A 17,506-nucleotide genomic window follows, 5' to 3' on the forward strand; every position below is an offset into this window, starting at 1 on the left:
TTCTGTACTAACTCTAGCTTTGGTCTGCTTTGATCTGTTTATTTATCACTTAATGTTTTATTTTCAAAAGCATCTGAGGCACATTGTTTTAAAAAAGTCAAACATTGGGTGCCTGGGTGGCTCAGTCATTTAAGCTCCTAACTTCAGCTCAGGTCATGATCTCATGGTTGGTGAGTTTGAGCCCCGCATCAGGCTCTCTACTGTCAGTGCAGTGCCCGCTTCAGATCCTCTGTCTCCCTCTCTCTCTGCCCCTCTCCCACCCTCATAAATGAATAAACATTAAAAAAAAAAAAAAAGTCAAACAGTATAGACATGCAATAAAAAGTGAAAGTTTCCTTTCAGTCTTGGGAGTAACCAGTCTGTGTTTTCCTTTATATTCTTCCAGATAACTGAAGTTTGGGTTAAATTATAACTTTTTTTTAATACAAAAAAAATGGGATCACACTTTCCACACTCTGTCACTTATATTTTCATTTACTAATGCTTTATTTCATAGCTGCTCTTCTCTATCACCACATGTAGGTCCATCCCAGGATTTCTACTGGCTGTATAATATTTCATGGAATGGATTTACTATGATTTAATAAGCCAGTTGTCCATTAGGTATCTCCAGTTTTCTTTTTTATTACAAATAATGCTGCAGTAATCATTTTCTCATCTTGTATACAGGCGTGTATCTCTATAGGGTGATACTTGGACGTGTATATGCTTGGTTGGAGGTATTGCACATGTAAAATTTTGCTGCAATTTAAAAGTTTATATTTTATTCAAGACTTAAACAGTATTTAACCGTAAGCAAAAGTTCTGATTTGAAAGTCAACTCTTTTAAAAAGGAAAGGTGGATGGATTCCTTTCTTGAGGGCACAATGAGATTACATAATTCAGGGAGGACTTTTTGTCATTGTTTTTCTTCTCATGTTTTAACCTGAATTTTATGTGGAATCTTTGAGAGAAAGTACTCCTTGGCCTTTCTGTTGCCTCAAAAAATAAATCTATGTTCTTATTGGTAGCATCTCCTTGATAATGCTGTTATTTCACTGGATGTTAATACTCGTTATGATGAACCATAATTTTAGCTTAATTCTATTCTGTACAATATGACATAGAATAGAATGGGGTAGCATCCGATGGGGTAACTTATCTTAAAAGAAATGCATGAAGTTGACTCTAATAATAAAATTTAAAACTGAGAGTATCCTTTTATATACATATTTGAAGTCCTTTTCTTGTAATCTTAAAAGCAGTTATAATTGTGCCTTATTGAATAAAAGAAAACTTACAGATGAAGCACATTTTCTTTTTCTTTTTTTCTTCATGTTTATTTATTTTTGAGAAAGCGAGAGCACGTGAGTGGGGGGGAGAGGCCAGAGAGATGGAGAATCCCAAGCCGGCTCCGTGGTGACAGTGTCGGGGTCCCTCCCGACATGGGGCCTGAACCCTTCAACTGCAGGATCGTGACTTGAGCCGAAACCAATAATTGGATGCTTAACTGACTGAGCCACTCAGGCGCCCCCACATTTTCTTTTTCTTAAAGGAGAAGCTAATTGATGCTACATACCTTACTTTTATGTGGGACGAGTAGGTTTCTGAAGTTCTTTCTGAAGTTCTTCCAGGGCCTTTCATGGAGCCACACACAATTAGGTATTTAGTACTCTTTTAGGCAATATCCCTGTTTAACTCAAGTTTCTTCACATACACCTTTGAGTCCACTTCACTCCAGCTGTTTTTATAGACATATCAAATTGCTATTTGAGAAATACCTTACAGATATTAGATTCATATTTAAAAAAATTTTTGTGTGATTATTCATTTTTGAAAGACAGAGAGAGACAGAGCACAAGCAGGGGTGGGCAGAGAGAGAGGGGGACACAGAATCTGAAATAGGCTTCAGGCTCTGAGCTGTCAGCACAGAGCCCGATGTGGGGCTCGAACTCAAAAACCACGAGATCATGACCTGAACTGAAGTCGGATGCTCAACTGACTCAGCCACCCAGGTGACCCTAGATTCATATTTAAAAGGCAAATGGGCTCATAGTCTTTACTGCTGTGAAATGTATTATAAACATCTGAGAACCTTAATAGTCAATTCATATATGGTTATATTATAGATATATATTGGAAGATAGGTATTTGTGTTTCATATAGAACTTTATTATTTATTCTGACGTACAGAAAATGACTTTTTAAAAAAATTCTAAGATTTCATAATCTTTCTAGTCTGACTTGTAAAGGCATATCTGCTAATCTTTTTATTTAGAAGATATACTTTCAAGGAGATGATAGTAATGTATTTTACAGATTATTTTGTTTTCTCTCTTTTTTACAGAAAACAAGCATCGTTATGGGTCCAAGGAGACATTTTCCGATCCAAACTGAAAAATAGACCATCCAATGAAGGGAGTATTAACAAAATTCTTTCTAGCTTGGATGATATGTCTATTGGTGGAAACTTATCTAAAACACAAAACGTGGAAAGATTTGGAGAGGTAAGTTTTCCTCTGGAAGATTTTCATGTCTCCTTAAGACTAATGTTCTGCATTTCTTTGTTTCCTAGCTGAACACATATAACATAGGAATATCTCCTTTCTGAGATGCTGAGAGTGCCAATATTTTTAGGTGTAGTTATCCACTGATAAGAATCAGAGCAAAGAAAGCAGTTATCCTTAAAAGTAAAAAAGCTGTAACTTAAGGAACACAATTGTAAAGGAGGGTACTCTGGTTTGGAGAGTATTTACAAAAAGGAAATAGAAAAACAAAGTTTCTATTTGGAGATGGAAATGGATATAAAGAGGAAAAAATTAATGTGACAATTGAAAAAATAATATATACCACAAGTGGTTTTGTGAAAGGCTCAAATGCATGTTGGTTTCTAAAGTCCAGAGTTGAAAACATAATTAGGGGCAATTTTTTTTTTTTTAAATGGAGGCTCTATATTATAAGCAAACCACTTTAAACTGGTAATATCCATGGTCTCATTTAATCTTTATAACTAACTGGTGAATTAGGCAGTATGACCTCCATTAAAAAGGGGGTTTTAAAATTTATTTGAGAGGGAGAGATAGAGAAAGAGAGGGAGAGGAGAGACAGTGGGGTGAGGGGCAGAGGGAAAGAGAGAGAGAATCCCAAGCAGACTCCATGTGGAGCCGGATGTGGGGCTCAATCCCACGATCCTGGGATCCTGACCTGAGCTGAAATCGAGTTGGACACTTAACTGACTGAGCCACCCAAGCACCCCTCTATTTTATAGTAAGGAAATTGAATGTCACCGAAGTTCTAACCTCTGTGATTCCATTCCACATCTATCTGATTCTGAATCTGTTTTTTCTGTTACACCCTGCTACCTAAAAATGGAAGTGACTTACAACAGGTAGGATCATGGGCATTTTTGGAGCTAGAAGCAACCTTGAAATCATTTGTTCCACTTCCCCTCTGGTGCGGATCAGAAACCAGGGTCCCACCAACTCTGTTCCTTGCTGAAGGTCACAGCATTAATAGTAGGACTACCTTGAGACTAGGAGTCTACCTCCTGGTTTAGCTTTTTCTACCACAATATGCCTGAGGTAAGCTAAGCGCTTGGTTTGTATTCATATTTTTATGTCCCTAAAGGAACAAAAAAAGCCGTTGAAAATATTTAAGCCACAAGTGTGGATTTACATCCTATTTGGATGTTTGACCCGGACAAGGGCCTTGAACAAAAGTCTGTGGTTCCGGCTTGGCCCTCAGGGAACCCCAAATGGAAGGAACACATCATAACTCTCTTAGGTCAACAAGTGGCATGCCAAACAGGTTTCTTTCACCGAGAAAGATAACCGGAGTGCTTATGCTAGGGAGAGTGGGCTTTCTTCAAGGACACAGGATGGGGACTGCCAGAAGAACCAATTTTTCAGCCCCATGGTCTCTACTCCAGGACAGCCACTGATGAAGCGGCCAAGTTTACTGGTGTGAGTCATCTGTCCTGACAACATGTCAATCTCAGCCAAGGTCATGTTGATGTTCACAGCCTTTGTTAACTTTTTCTTGTCTCTTTGTAGTAGTCTGGCCTATTCAAAGCAAACAAAAAGGATCTGAACTGACATTTTAATGTGATAATATAGCTAAGCAAGAATACTTTTCTTGCTCTGGTCAGCATTTCCTTCTTAGGGTTTGTTCAAGTAAACAGGACTTGGAGTTATGACCTCTGAAAAGAGGCACATACAATTTATCCATCTATCTGAGAAACGTATTTATCTTATGGGAATATAATGTTTCCTATGTCATAATCTGTATTAAACTAACATCTGGTAGTTAGAACATTTTGTTCTCATACTTTTTTAGATCTCTTTTAGTCGAATTTAAGAATAATTAACATTTAGTTCTCACTAGAAGATGAAAAATGAAATATGATTGAAATTTAAAATGTCAATTTTATTTATTTATTTATTTATTTATTTAAATAGGATTTATTGTCAAATTGGCTAACATACAATGTGTAAAGTGTGCTCTTGGTTTTTGGGGTAGATTCCCATGGTTCATCGCTTACATATAACACCCAGTGCTCATCCCAACAAGTGCCCTCCTCAGTGCCCAGCACTCATTGTCCCCTCTCCCTCACCCTCCCATCCACCCTCAGTTTGTTCTCTGTGTTTTATAGTCTCTTATGGTTTTCCTCCCTCTCGTTTGAAATTATTTTTTCCCCTTCCCTTCCCCTGTAGTCTTCTGTTAAGTTTCTCAAGATCCACATATGGGTGAAAACATATGATGTCTGTCCTTCTCTGACCTACTAAAATAAGTCAGTTTTAAATATGAGCATGTGTTCAGGTATTGGGCAGTTTCTCTTCCTCTTCCTTATTCCCAGAACCCCCAATTTATTACTTTAACTCTAGCCATTCAGAAGTGTTATTATTTTTGAAATTAAAGTGCAGAAATGACAGAATTCAGAAATAACACTGAATGATGGTGCACTTAAGATCTCAGACAGTGACATATATGCAGGTTTGGGGCCATGTTATAGTTAGGTGATGCCCTGTATAAATACGAAGCCCTTTTCTCTCTATGCTTACCTAGTGCCAGCTCCAAAACATTACAGGAATAGGGGGAGTTAGTTTCCTCGGAAGCGAATGTAAGAGAGTTAATGATATCTTCGTCATTCTCATGAATTCCAAGTGGGAAAATAAGTTGAGAATGTTGCAAGGATTTTTACGTGTTTCAAGCTCCTTACCAATGTTCAGGATAGAAGTCCATGAAAATTCTGGATTTATTCAGTTTGTGTGTAAAAGAAGTGCAAAAAGGGAGTATTCTTCTAGAGGTTGCTTTTTGTTTTTCCTTTTTAAAAGCAATATCAGGGGCGCCTGGGTGGCGCAGTCGGTTAAGCGTCCGACTTCAGCCAGGTCACGATCTCGCGGTCCGTGAGTTCGAGCCCCGCGTCAGGCTCTGGGCTGATGGCTCAGAGCCTGGAGCCTGTTTCCGATTCTGTGTCTTCCTCTCTCTCTGCCCCTCCCCCATTCATGCTCTGTCTCTCTCTGTCCCAAAAATAAATAAACATTGAAAAAAAAAAAAAGCAATATCAGATTGAAAATAGAGATGGTAAATTATATATATATATATTTATATATATATATATATTTATATATATATATTTATAGTTAATGTTTATTTATTTTTGAGAGAGAGAGGCAGAGACAGAGCATGGGTGAGGGAGGGGCAGAACAGAATCCGAAGCAGGTTCCAGGCTCTGAGCTGCCAGCACAGAGCCCGACGCAGGGCTTGAACCATGGACCTCGAGATCATGACCTGAGCCCAAGTCTGATGCTTAACCAGCTGAGCCACCCAGGTGCCCTGTGGGGCTGTTATTTAAACAGAAGTTCTCTGGCCTCAGAGTCTGTACTCAGCCACGCACCGTGAGGCCTTTCTCTGTATCATGCCGCCTCCCCATGATGTCCTACATGTGGCTTTAGTATATTGCATCAGCAATTTTTTTTAAATAAAAAAATTTTATTTAGTTTATTTTTTGAGAGAGAGACAGAGCAAGTGAGCAGGAGAGGGACAGAGAGAATCCTAAGAAGGCTCTGAGCTGTCAGCACAGAGCCTGACATGGGACTTGAACTCATGAACCATGAGATCCTGACCTGAGCTGAAGTCCAGAGTCAGACACTTAACCGACTGAGCCACCAGGCACCCGTATATCAGTAACTTTGAACATAACCTTAGCCAGCCTGTCCTAATACATTTCTCCTGGAACTGTGATTGTTGTTAACTTTTCCTACTCCACGGTGATAATCCAATATTAGCACACCAAACAGATGCTCTTGACTTCGAGACATTAATTAGGTATAAGTGCTGCTAATGTTCAGACAAGTTCACATAAATTGACAATCAGGTAAATAAGAATGTAGTGTTTTATTTAATTAATTAATTTATTTTTAAAGATTTGATTTTTAAGCAATCTCTACACCCAAGTGTGGGGCTGGAACCCACAACCTGAAATCAAGAGTTGAACACTCCACCAACTGAGCCATCCAGGCACCCTGAGAATGTAGTGTTTTAATGACATCAAGATACTGTAATTTATAAAGTCCTTTGCTCTTTTACATCAAATGCTCATGTTCAGGGTGCATCTTAGAAAAAAATCCATGAAGTCAAAAATTAAATCTTTAAGGCCCTACTTTCAAGCACTGTTCTGTCCACTCTTATTTTTAATGTTTATTTATTTGAGAGAGAGAGAGAGAGGGGGCACACACAAGCAGGGAAGGGCAGAGAGATGGGGGAACAGGATCTGAAGCAGGTTCTGTGCTGACAGCAGAGAGCCCGATGTGGGGTTCAAACTCACAGATTGTGAGATGGACGTGAGCCGAAGTCGTTTGCTTTTTTTTTTAATAGTTTTTAAATTTTTTTTTTTCTTCAACGTTTTTATTTATTTTTGGGACAGAGAGAGACAGAGCATGAACGGGGGAGGGGCAGAGAGAGAGGGAGACACAGAATCGGAAACAGGCTCCAGGCTCTGAGCCATCAGCCCAGAGCCTGACGCGGGGCTCGAACTCACGGACCGCGAGATCGTGACCTGGCTGAAGTCGGACGCCTGACCGACTGCACCACCCAGGCGCCCCTTTTTTAATAGTTTTTAAATGTTTGTTTATTTTTGAGAGAGAGAGGCAGAGTGTGAGTGGGGGAGGGGCAGAATGAGAGGGAGACCCAGAATCCCAAGCAGGCTCCAGGCTCTTAGCTGTCAGCACAGAGCCCCACATGGCGCTCGAACTCACAAATCACAAGATCATGACCTGAGCCGAAGTCAACACTTAACCGACTGAGCCACCCAGGGACCCTGTTCTTTCCACTCTTAGGACCCCTAAGGCATTCTGGTTCCAATCTGAATGCCACTGGGATCCAGCAGAGGCTATTGGACAAGACAGTGCCAGTACACAGAGCCACGGGTTGGGGAGACTGCTCTGGCTGTGGAGTGGAAGGGGTGCTGGAGTTGGTGTGTGGCCGGGCATGAGAGGCTCAGGTGATGGGGGAGGGGGGTCCCGGGTGGTAAAGGTCTCAACCAGTGACAGCAAGGAAGGAGAGAAGACAGATTTGGGGGCTCTGATAAATCCAAACTTTCTATTGATCAGAAGCAACTTAATTTGACGATGGCATCTTTGTCTTTCTCTAGCTTTTACATCTCACAGGTTCAACATCTGAGAGCTGAAAGAATTTTGTAGATGACCCAGCCACCTTTCCTAGCCAAATCACTTAAACCTGCTAAAAATCCATTATCATCTTTCTCTTCCAATCCTTTCACCTCTATTTTTACTCATTTATATTTCAAACTCTCCCTTTATATCATTTTTTATATTCTTCTGTCTTTTTTTCCCTAGTGTGCTATATTTTATCTAATAGATTTTTTTTCTCTTAATGGCACACACCGGTGGCTTACTCTGTCACCATTTTATTAATGCGTTGGTCAGTAATTACTTTATCCAATGGAAATCTATGAACACATTTTATTTTGGTTCTCATCTCGTGTGTATATAGAGAACAACTGATGAAATAAAATAAATCTTTGTACTTTGCACTAGTATTTGCTCTTTTGCTAGACCATCCTCTGTAAATAAGTACATCTTTTAAAATGGTCTTTCTTTAGGTATCGTAGTTGGCTCTCACTTTCCTGCCTTTATGTAGAGCAAGCTGGTATCCAAAAGAAAGAGCTGGTGCTCAGACTCACCAGAGGACAATGGGTAACTACCAAACACCACTCTCCATGGCGAGCGAAGATATGAGGGTCTTCCCTGGATGAGGCTCCCTTCCTTTGTTCACCAGCAACCACGTGACTTTGTTTCTTTTTAGCAAATTCTAGGGAATCTAAGCAGCTCAGGCCAGAGAGGGTCTGCACTGGAACTCTGTGGGGAGAGGGGCTGGTGCCTAAGAACACAAGGGAGGCCTGGGGTAGGTTCCCTGCATTCATCAGTTGTGACTGTTGTTAGCTATTATAAGGAATGAATTTGGTAGAAAGAATGAGACCTACCAGCGCCGGTTGAGAAGAGTCTTCGAACTGCCCCAGGTCCACAATTCTTGGAACTGATTCATGCCTCACGAGAGAGGAACTGTGTTTTCTAATATAGTCTCCCCTCACAGGTGTTTGTGTTCTAGGTGCCCTGATAAATACAGAGCTTAGTTGTATTCATGTCTGTGTGTTATATTCAGGATTCTGGAAGGCCAGAATCCTCTTTCTTACAGCTTTTTCTGGTTTCTTAATTCCATAATTTAAATGTAGTTTGAATAACATTGTTTTAATGTTTTGTTGAGAGTTTGAAGGCTGTTAATCTCTTACTGAGGGTTTTATGGCTTATATATTCTATACCTTTGAGCTGAAGCTTCATACAATAGCCACAGAAATAAAATAAAGGGTGATGCATTGAGACAAAAAATATGTGATTTGTGTTTCAGCAGATTTATTCAGACCTGTTTTGCATGTCTGGATCTTTCTCCTCTCTCTCCCCAGGTCCTGGGGAGATCTCCCTCTCCTCTCCCCAGGTCCTGACTTAAGAGTTTTCTCATACCCTGGGGCTCCTGGGCAGATCAGTGAGTTAAACATCCGACTTTGGCTCAGGTCATGATCTTGCGTTTTGTGAGTTCGCACCCTGTGTGGGGCTGTGTGCTGACAGCTCAGAGCCTGGAGCCTGCTTCAGATTCTGTGTCTCCCTCTCTCTGCCCCTCCCCTGCTTACGCTCTGTCTCTCTCTCAGAAATAAATAAACGTTAAGAAAACGGGTTTTCTCGTACCCTAAAATCCGTTCTGTCTCCTCTCACCAGACCACTGCATGAGCCACTTAACTGGGTCCCCCTCCTCCCTGTCCCACGTCTTCACCTTACCCAGTTCATTCTTCTCCTAGTAATCAACTAGGAGGAAATGTGTGCAACATATTCAAATTAGGCTTCTTTTTTAAATGTAAAGAGCTCTTAAAAATCAATGTGAAAATACCATGTACACAAATAAAACAAAATGGGAATTGTCATGGCTGGTAAGCATAAATAATGTTCTGCTTCCCTAGAAAATGAAAGAAATACAAATTTAAATGACGAGATGCTATGTATGCCTCTCAAGTTGAGTGAGATTAAAGAATGTATGCAGTATTAGCAAGGATTTCAGAAATAAGAAGACCTTAAAGATTGCCAGTTGGAGTTTATTTATTTATTTATTTTATTTTATTTTATTTTTTATTTATTTTTTTGGGACAGAGAGAGACAGAGCATGAATGGGGGAGGGGCAGAGAGAGAGGGAGACACAGAATCAGAAACAGGGTGCAGGCTCCGAGCCATCAGCCCAGAGCCCGACGCGGGGCTCGAACTCACGGACCGCGAGATCGTGACCTGGCTGAAGTCGGACGCCTGACCGACTGCGCCACCCAGGCGCCCCTGCCAGTTGGAGTTTAAAGTGGAGGGCAATTTGATAATATGTGTCAGAAGACCTTAAAATGTCTTTAGCAATTGCACTTCTGTGAATCTATCTGAAGACAGTAATAGGACAGTGTTTAAAAGCCGTATGCATAGAGGAGGATATTTGTTGGAGCTGTTCATAGTGACAAAAGACAGAAAAAAACCTGACTAAGGGTAAAATAAATAAAATTTGGTATATGTAGACATGGGATTTTATGTAGCCATAAAGAATAATCATGTAGAGGTTTTTTGGTCTTTTGTTTTTTAAATGTACCCTGAAATACTTCCAACAATGTATTTTTTTAAGTGAAAAAGTAAATTACAGAGCAGCATATATGTAACTCAACCTCTTTTTGTCAGAAAGAAGTATGGTGGGGGATGGTATGAACAACACAGGGAAAAGTCTGGAAGACTATATGCCAGAGTACTAATGTGTTTTGCTTTTGATGGTAAATATGTAGGTGGTTTTAATAATTTTTCACTTGTATCTGTATTTTGTTATTACTTATGACAAACAAGTATCATAGGGTCTTTATATGTAATATTTTCTTTTTCTTGGGAAAGTATTTAGGGTATTTTAAACCCCTTAAAAGTAGGAGCTTAAGTAGAAAATATATTGAATCTGGGTGGTTAGCTGTCTGTTGCAGTTTTTTTTATTGTTTTCTACATTTGAAATGTATTATAATTAAAAAAATATTTCACTTTTAAGATACAGAATAAAGTGGGGAGAAAACACATGTAACATAACTGTAATGTAAAATAGTGTTAATTTTTAAACTGTGTATCTTTTTAAATTAGTATTCATTTTTTCAAGTAAAATGTGACTACACTTTTAGAAATATCAAAAAGTACTGAATTCTGATAAAAAAGATCAGTACCCTATCCCACCTTTCTGTACCCCTAGACCAACTCCCAAAAGGGGAAACCTCTAAGCAAATTATATCCACATTTTCACTACCGTATTTCTAAACATAAATGTTTCCCTTCTAATGCTATATTAAACAATTTATTGATTTTGGACATTTTTCAATTGCCTCCTGGTTGTGGTAGATAGGATTTAGCTCTCCCAGCCAGATGTTAACACCTGCTCCCTGTGCTTTTCCTAATATGGCTATATATCATAATTTTTTTGTGAAACCCAATAATATGTACGTTATTACCGTGTAAGGATTGTTCACTCTTGAGCTTGGTAGTCTACTCTCTTTTCTTTGCTGACCCTCTCTTTGTTTTTTGCAGAGTTAGTTATCTACTTCTTTAGTGTTTTATATTTATCTATTTATTTTTATTAAAGTATTATTGACACAGTGTCACATGAGTTCAGGTGTGAGTTAATTGCTTTTTTATTTGCATAGTTTTCTGTGTACTTGGGAAGAGATAATGCTATTCCCCCCCCTTCCCACTGCCGCCCTGACCCTGGCCCCCACAAATTCTGCCAAGCAGTTTAGAATTTTTTCAAAATCTTAACACAGCAAATTTTTTTTTTTTTGGCCAAGTTCATTCTTTTCCGGAAGACACTACTCCTTTCCACCCTCGACTGGTTGTTCTCTAGACCCACTACACTGTTCTGACCTGAGGCCTTCTTTTCACACTCTTCAGTTAGATTCCTAATTTTCCTGGATTTCCTGTTATCTTCTTTCCTTTTCCCTGACACCTTCTGTAATAATTTGCTCAGGAAGAGTGTGTGGGAGGTAAATTTTTGTATCTTTGTTCTACCTTTACATTTGACTGATAGGTTGAATTTTGGAATTTTAGGTTGAGGATCACTTTTCCTTAGAATTTTGAAGGAATTTCAAAGTTGGGAACACAAAGATTCCCCTAGTTGGAAAGACAAACAGACTTTCTTGGCTTTCCCACAAAGGCACACATTAGACAGTGATCTGACTGATGAGGGTGAAGATCCTGTCAGGTCCTTCAAGAAGTCTATCCCATGAAGGCTTATATATATTTTTTTATTACTAAAAAAGTTTTTTTTAATCTTTATTTTTCAGAGAGAGAGACACACAGAGTACATGTGGGGGAGGGGCAGAGAGAGAGGGAGACAGGATCCAAAACAGGCTCCAGGCTTTGAGCTGTCAGCACAAAGGCACAGGGCTGGAACTCACGAACCACGAGATCATGACCTGAGCAAAAGTCAGATGCTTAACCGACTGAGCCACACAGGTGCCCTGAAGGCTTATATACTTCTTGACCCCACTTCGTATTCTAGAGACTTTGGCTATGTGCTGGTCCTTCTATCAGGTACAAGTAACTGGTAACAACACCCATGTTGATTGTGTTGTGTACCATCCAGCGAGCAAGCCTAGCTTTCGGGCCTGCCTTATTTCCCTTCCTGCAGCCTTCCTCGGGTGGTAATGGATTCTTCCCCACTGGGGTTGTATGGACAGAGATGAACAATTACAGATTCTGGAGACTTTTATCTATGGGCAACTTATGACTTAAAGAGAATCCTCTGACTTTAAGGTTCCAGGATCCCGTGACTGGTGAACTGTTGTTCTTTGCCAGGATGACAAAGTGTGATTTGGCCGGCTTCACCTGTACTGCTTCTTTAAGACCCAGTAGGGGCGCCTGGGTGGCGCAGTCGGTTAAGCGTCCGACTTCAGCCAGGTCACGATCTCGCGGTCCGTGAGTTCGAGCCCCGCGTCAGGCTCTGGGCTGATGGCTCAGAGCCTGGAGCCTGTTTCCGATTCTGTGTCTCCCTCTCTCTCTGCCCCTCCCCCATTCATGCTCTGTCTCTCTCTGTCCCAAAAATAAATAAAAACGTTGAAAAAAAAAATTAAAAAAAAAAAAAAAAAAAAGACCCAGTTAAGGGATCACCCCCTCTAGAAAGCTTTTATCTTCATTTCTTCTTTCCCACTGGCTGTGTGCTTTGTATGTCTATTTTTCTTTTTTACACTCAGAGCTATAGTAGTAAGGTGTGGTCTTTTTACCCAGGACATGCCTACTGACCCCAGAGGTATTCATGCAACCCACCTTAGGTGACAGGGAGCAAAGAAGTATTTTGATCCCGGAATGGCTATCAGAAATGACTAGGATTTGACTGAGGGAAGTATATTTTTGTATACCCTTCATCAAATAAGAGTTCTAGCTCTAAAGAGTTGGGGGGGGCTTTTATGGGTGCAAGGAATCTTACCAAATTCATATGAATTATTCAGGGGAGGAAATGGGCAAAATAAAATCTCTACTGGTGCAATGTTAGTGTGCTGTGGCATATATTTTAGAAAGAACATTGTATCTGGGGTTAAGAAATCTGATTTTAAAATCATGGCTGTCATGAAGAGCTTAGGGGAGCTTGGGCAATATTCTTAACTTCTGTGAGCACCTCCTTAAAAAATTTTTTTTTTAAATATGAAATTTATTGTCAAATTGGTTTCCATATAACACTCAGTGCTCATCCCAACAGGTGCCCTCCTCAATACCCATCACCCACCCTCTCCTCCCTCCCCCCGCCCATCAACCCTCAGTTTGTTCTCAGTTTTTAAGAGTCTCTTGTGCTTTGGCTCCCTCCCTCTCTAATCCCTTTTTTTTTTTTCCTTCCCCACCCCATGGTCTTCTGGTAAGTTTCTCAGGATCCACATAAGAGTGAAAACATATGGTATCTGTCTTTCTCTGTATGACTTATTTCACTTAGCATAACACTCTCCAGTTCCATCCACGTTGCTACAAAAGGCCATATTTCATTCTTTCTCATTGCCATGTAGTATTCCATTGTGTATATAAACCACAATTTCTTTATCCATTCATCAGTTGATGGACATTTAGGCTCTTTCCATAATTTGGCTATTGTTGAAAGTGCTGGTATAAACATTGGGGTACAAGTGCCCCTATGCATCAGCACTCTGGTATCCCTTGGGTAAATTCCTAGCAGTGCTATTGCTGGGTCATAGGGTAGATCTATTTTTAATTTTTTGAGGAACCTCCACACTGTTTTCCAGAGCGGCTGCACTTGTTTGCATTCCCACCAACAGTGCAAGAGGGTTCCCGTTTCTCCACATCCTCTCCAGCATCTATAGTCTCCTGATTTGTTCATTTTGGCCACTCTGACTGGCATGAGGTGGTATCTGAGTGTGGTTTTGATTTGTATTTTCCTGATAAGGAGCGACGTTGAGCATCTTTTCATGTGCCTGTTGGTCATCTAGATGTCTTCTTTAGAGAAGTGTCTATTCATGTGTTCTGCCCATTTCTTCACTGGATTATTTGTTTTTCGAGTATGGAGTTTGGTGAGCTCTTTATAGATTTTGGATACTAGCCCTTTGTCTGATATGTCATTTGCAAATATCTTTTCCCATTCCATTGATTGCCTTTTAGTTTTATTGATTGTTTCCTTTGCAGTGCAGAAGCTTTTTATCTTCATGAGGTCCCAATAGTTCATTTTTGCTTTTAATTCCCTTGCCTTTGGAGATGTGTCAAGTAAGAAATTGCTGTGGCTGAGGTCAGAGAGGTTTTTTCCTGCTTTGTCCTCTAGGGTTTTGATGGTTTCCTGTCTCACATTCAGGTCATTTATCCATTTTGAGTTTATTTTTGTGAATGGTGGTCTAGTTTCATCCTTCTGCATATTGCTGTCCAGTTCTCCCAGCACCATTTGTTAAAGAGACTGTCTTTTTTCCACTGGATATTTTTTCCTGCTTTGTCAAAGATTAGTTGGCCATACTTATGTGGGTCCAATTCTGGAGTCTATTCTATTCCATTGGTCTATGTGTCTGTTTTTGCGTCAATGTCATGCTGTGTTGATGATTACAGCTTTGTAATAGAGGCTAAAGTCTGGGATTGTGATGCCTCCTGCTTTGGTCTTCTTCTTCAATATTACTTTGGCTCTTTGGGGTCTTTTGTGGTTCCATACAAATTTTAGGATTGCTTATTCTAGCTTCGAGAAGAATGCCAGTGCAATTTTGATTGGGATTGCATTGAATGTGTAGATTGCTTTGGGTAGTATTGACATTTTAACAATATTTATCCTTCCAACCCATGAGCACGGAATGTTTTTCCATTTCTTTATATCTTCTTCAATTTCCTTCATAAGCTTTCTATAGTTTTCAGCATACAGATCTTTTACATCTTTGGTTAGATTTATTTCCTAGGTATTTTATGCTTCTTGGTGCAATTGTGAATGGGATCAGTTTCTTTATGTGTCTTTTTGTTGCTTCATTATTAGCGTATAAGAATGCAACTGATTTCTGTACATTGATTTTGTATCCTGTGACTTTGCTCTATTCATGTATCAGTTCTAGCAGACTTTTGATGGAGTCTATTGGGTTTTCCATGTTGATATCATGTCATCTGCAAAAAGTGAAAGCTTGACTTCATCTTTGCCAATTTTGATGCCTTTGATTTCCTTTTGTTGTCTGATTGCTGATACTAGAACTTCCAGCACTATGTTAAACAACAGAGGTGAGAGTGGACATCCCTGTCGTGTTCTGATCTCAGGGGGAAAGCTCTCAGTTTTTCCCCATTGAGGATGATATTAGCTGTGGGCTTTTCATAAATGGCTTTTATGATGTTTAAGTATGTTCCTTCTACCCCGACTTTCTCGAGGGTTTTTATTAAGAAGTGATGCTGAATTTTGTCAGAAATTGCTTTTTCTGCATCGATTGACAGGATCATATGGTTATCTTTTTTTTTTATTAATGTGATGTATCACATTGGTTGATTTGTGAATGTTGAATCAGCCCTGCATCCCAGGAATGAATCCCACTTGATCATGGTGAATAGTTCTTTTTACATGCTGTTGAATTCGATTTGCTAGTATCTTACTGAGAATGTTTGCATCCATATTCATCAAGGATATTGTAGTTCTGTATTTCTCTTTTTTTGCTGGGTCTCTGTCTGGTTTAGGAATCAAAGTAATGCTGGCTTCATAGAATGAGTCTGGAAGTTTTCCTTCCCTTTCTATTTTTTGGAACAGCTTGAGAAGGATAGGTATTATCTCTGCTTTAAATGTCTGGTAGAATTCCCCTGGGAAGCCATCTGGTCCTCTACTCTTATTTGTTGGGAGATTTTTGATAACTGATTCAATTTCTTCGCTGGTTATGGGTCTGTTCAAGTTTTCTATTTCCTCCTGATTGAGTTTTGGAAGCGTGTGGGTGCTTAGGAATTTGTCCATTTCTTCCAGGTTGTCCAGTTTGTTGGCATATAATTTTTCATAGTATTCCCTGATAATTGCTTGTATTTCTGAGGGATTGGTTGTAATAATTCCATTTTGATTCATGATTTTATCTAGTTGTGTCATCTCCCTTTTCTTTTTGAGAAGCCTGGCTAGAGGTTTATCAATTTTGTTTGTTTTTTCAAAAAACTAATTCTTTTATTTATTTATTTATTTATTTATTTATTTATTTTTTAATTTTTTTTTTTTTTCAACGTCTATTCACTTTTGGGACAGAGAGAGACAGAGCATGAATGGGGGAGGGGTAGAGAGAGAGGGAGACACAGAATCGGAAACAGGCTCCAGGCTCTGAGCCATCAGCCCAGAGCCCAACGCGGGGCTCGAACTCACGGACCGCGAGATCATGACCTGGCTGAAGTCGGACGCTTAACTGACTGCGCCACCCAGGCGCCCCAAAAAACTAATTATTTTAAAAAAAACCAACATTGCGAGTAGAGAAGATGGCGGGGTACGAAGACGCTGGGCTCGCTGTGTCCTGCTGATCGCTTAGATTCCACCCACATCTGCCTAAATAACCCAGAAAACCGCCAGAAGACTAGCAGAACAGACTCTCCAGAGCCAACAGTAGACAAGAGGCCCACGGAAGAGGGTAGGAAGGGTGGAAAGACAGTGTGCGCTACTCAGACTGGTGGGAGGGAGCTGGGGCGGTGGAGGGGTAGCCTGCCTGGCAAGGCGGAATCCCCGAGTCTGGCTTGCAAAAGTGGAGGGGCCGACTGTGGGAGTTCTGACAGCCAGCGGGGCTTAACATCTGGAATGTTAAAAGTCAACAGCTCTGCTCGGAGAGCGGGAGGGTGAGAGGACACCGGGAGGGAGAGGTGTCGAGCCCTGGAAGACAGAGCTCAGCTCGGCGGTGAACAAAGGCGCTGGCCAGCGCCATTTCCCTGTCCCATCCCACAGCCGAAATCCCAAAGAGAACCAGTTCCCATCACCGAACTTGCTTGCACCGTGCAAACACCCAACGCTGTGCTTCTGTGGATCCATCCCTCTGATGGGTCTGCCTCCCTCGCGGTGCTGCAGGACCCCTCCCGCAGGGGACCACTGACAGCAAAGCTAGCTAAGCCTGCCCCTCCCACCCCTTTGCACCTTGTGGATCCACCCCGGCTAATAAGCCAGATCCCATCAGAGTAGCACCACAAGCCTGGCAGTGTGCAAGTAGCCCAGACAGGGGCCACACCACTCCACAGTGAGTCCTGCCCCTGGGAGAGGGGAATATAAGGTACACACCAGTCTGACTGTGGCCCCAGCGGTGGGCTGGGGACAGACATCAGGTCTGACTGCTGCCCCGCCCACTAACACAAGTTACTCCAGACAGCACAGGGAAAGTGCCCTGCAGTTCCGTGCCACCCCAGGGACTATCCAAAATGACGAAATGGAAGAATTCTCCTCAAAAGAAACTCCAGGAAGTAGCAACAGCTGACGAATTGATCAAAAAATGATTTAAGCAATATAACGGAAC

The 17,506-nt window shown here is 40.7% G+C and overlaps 1 protein-coding gene across 7 annotated transcripts in view; it reads left to right on the plus strand.

The window, feature by feature from the left end:
• Positions 1-17,506, plus strand: part of CDC14A (cell division cycle 14A) — a 196,412-nt gene that overhangs the window by 147,545 nt on the left and 31,361 nt on the right. For all 7 annotated transcript variants that reach the window (XM_086717683.1, XM_086717686.1, XM_086717687.1 and 4 more), the window contains one exon: positions 2,327-2,486. In XM_086717683.1, the coding sequence (XP_086573809.1) occupies positions 2,327-2,486 (160 nt within the window). The remainder of the gene's footprint in view (positions 1-2,326; positions 2,487-17,506) is intronic.

This window comes from Puma concolor, chromosome C1, assembly GCF_028749965.1.
Source record: "Puma concolor isolate L17-30 chromosome C1, mPumCon1.1.hap2, whole genome shotgun sequence".
Lineage (NCBI taxonomy): Eukaryota > Metazoa > Chordata > Mammalia > Carnivora > Felidae > Puma > Puma concolor.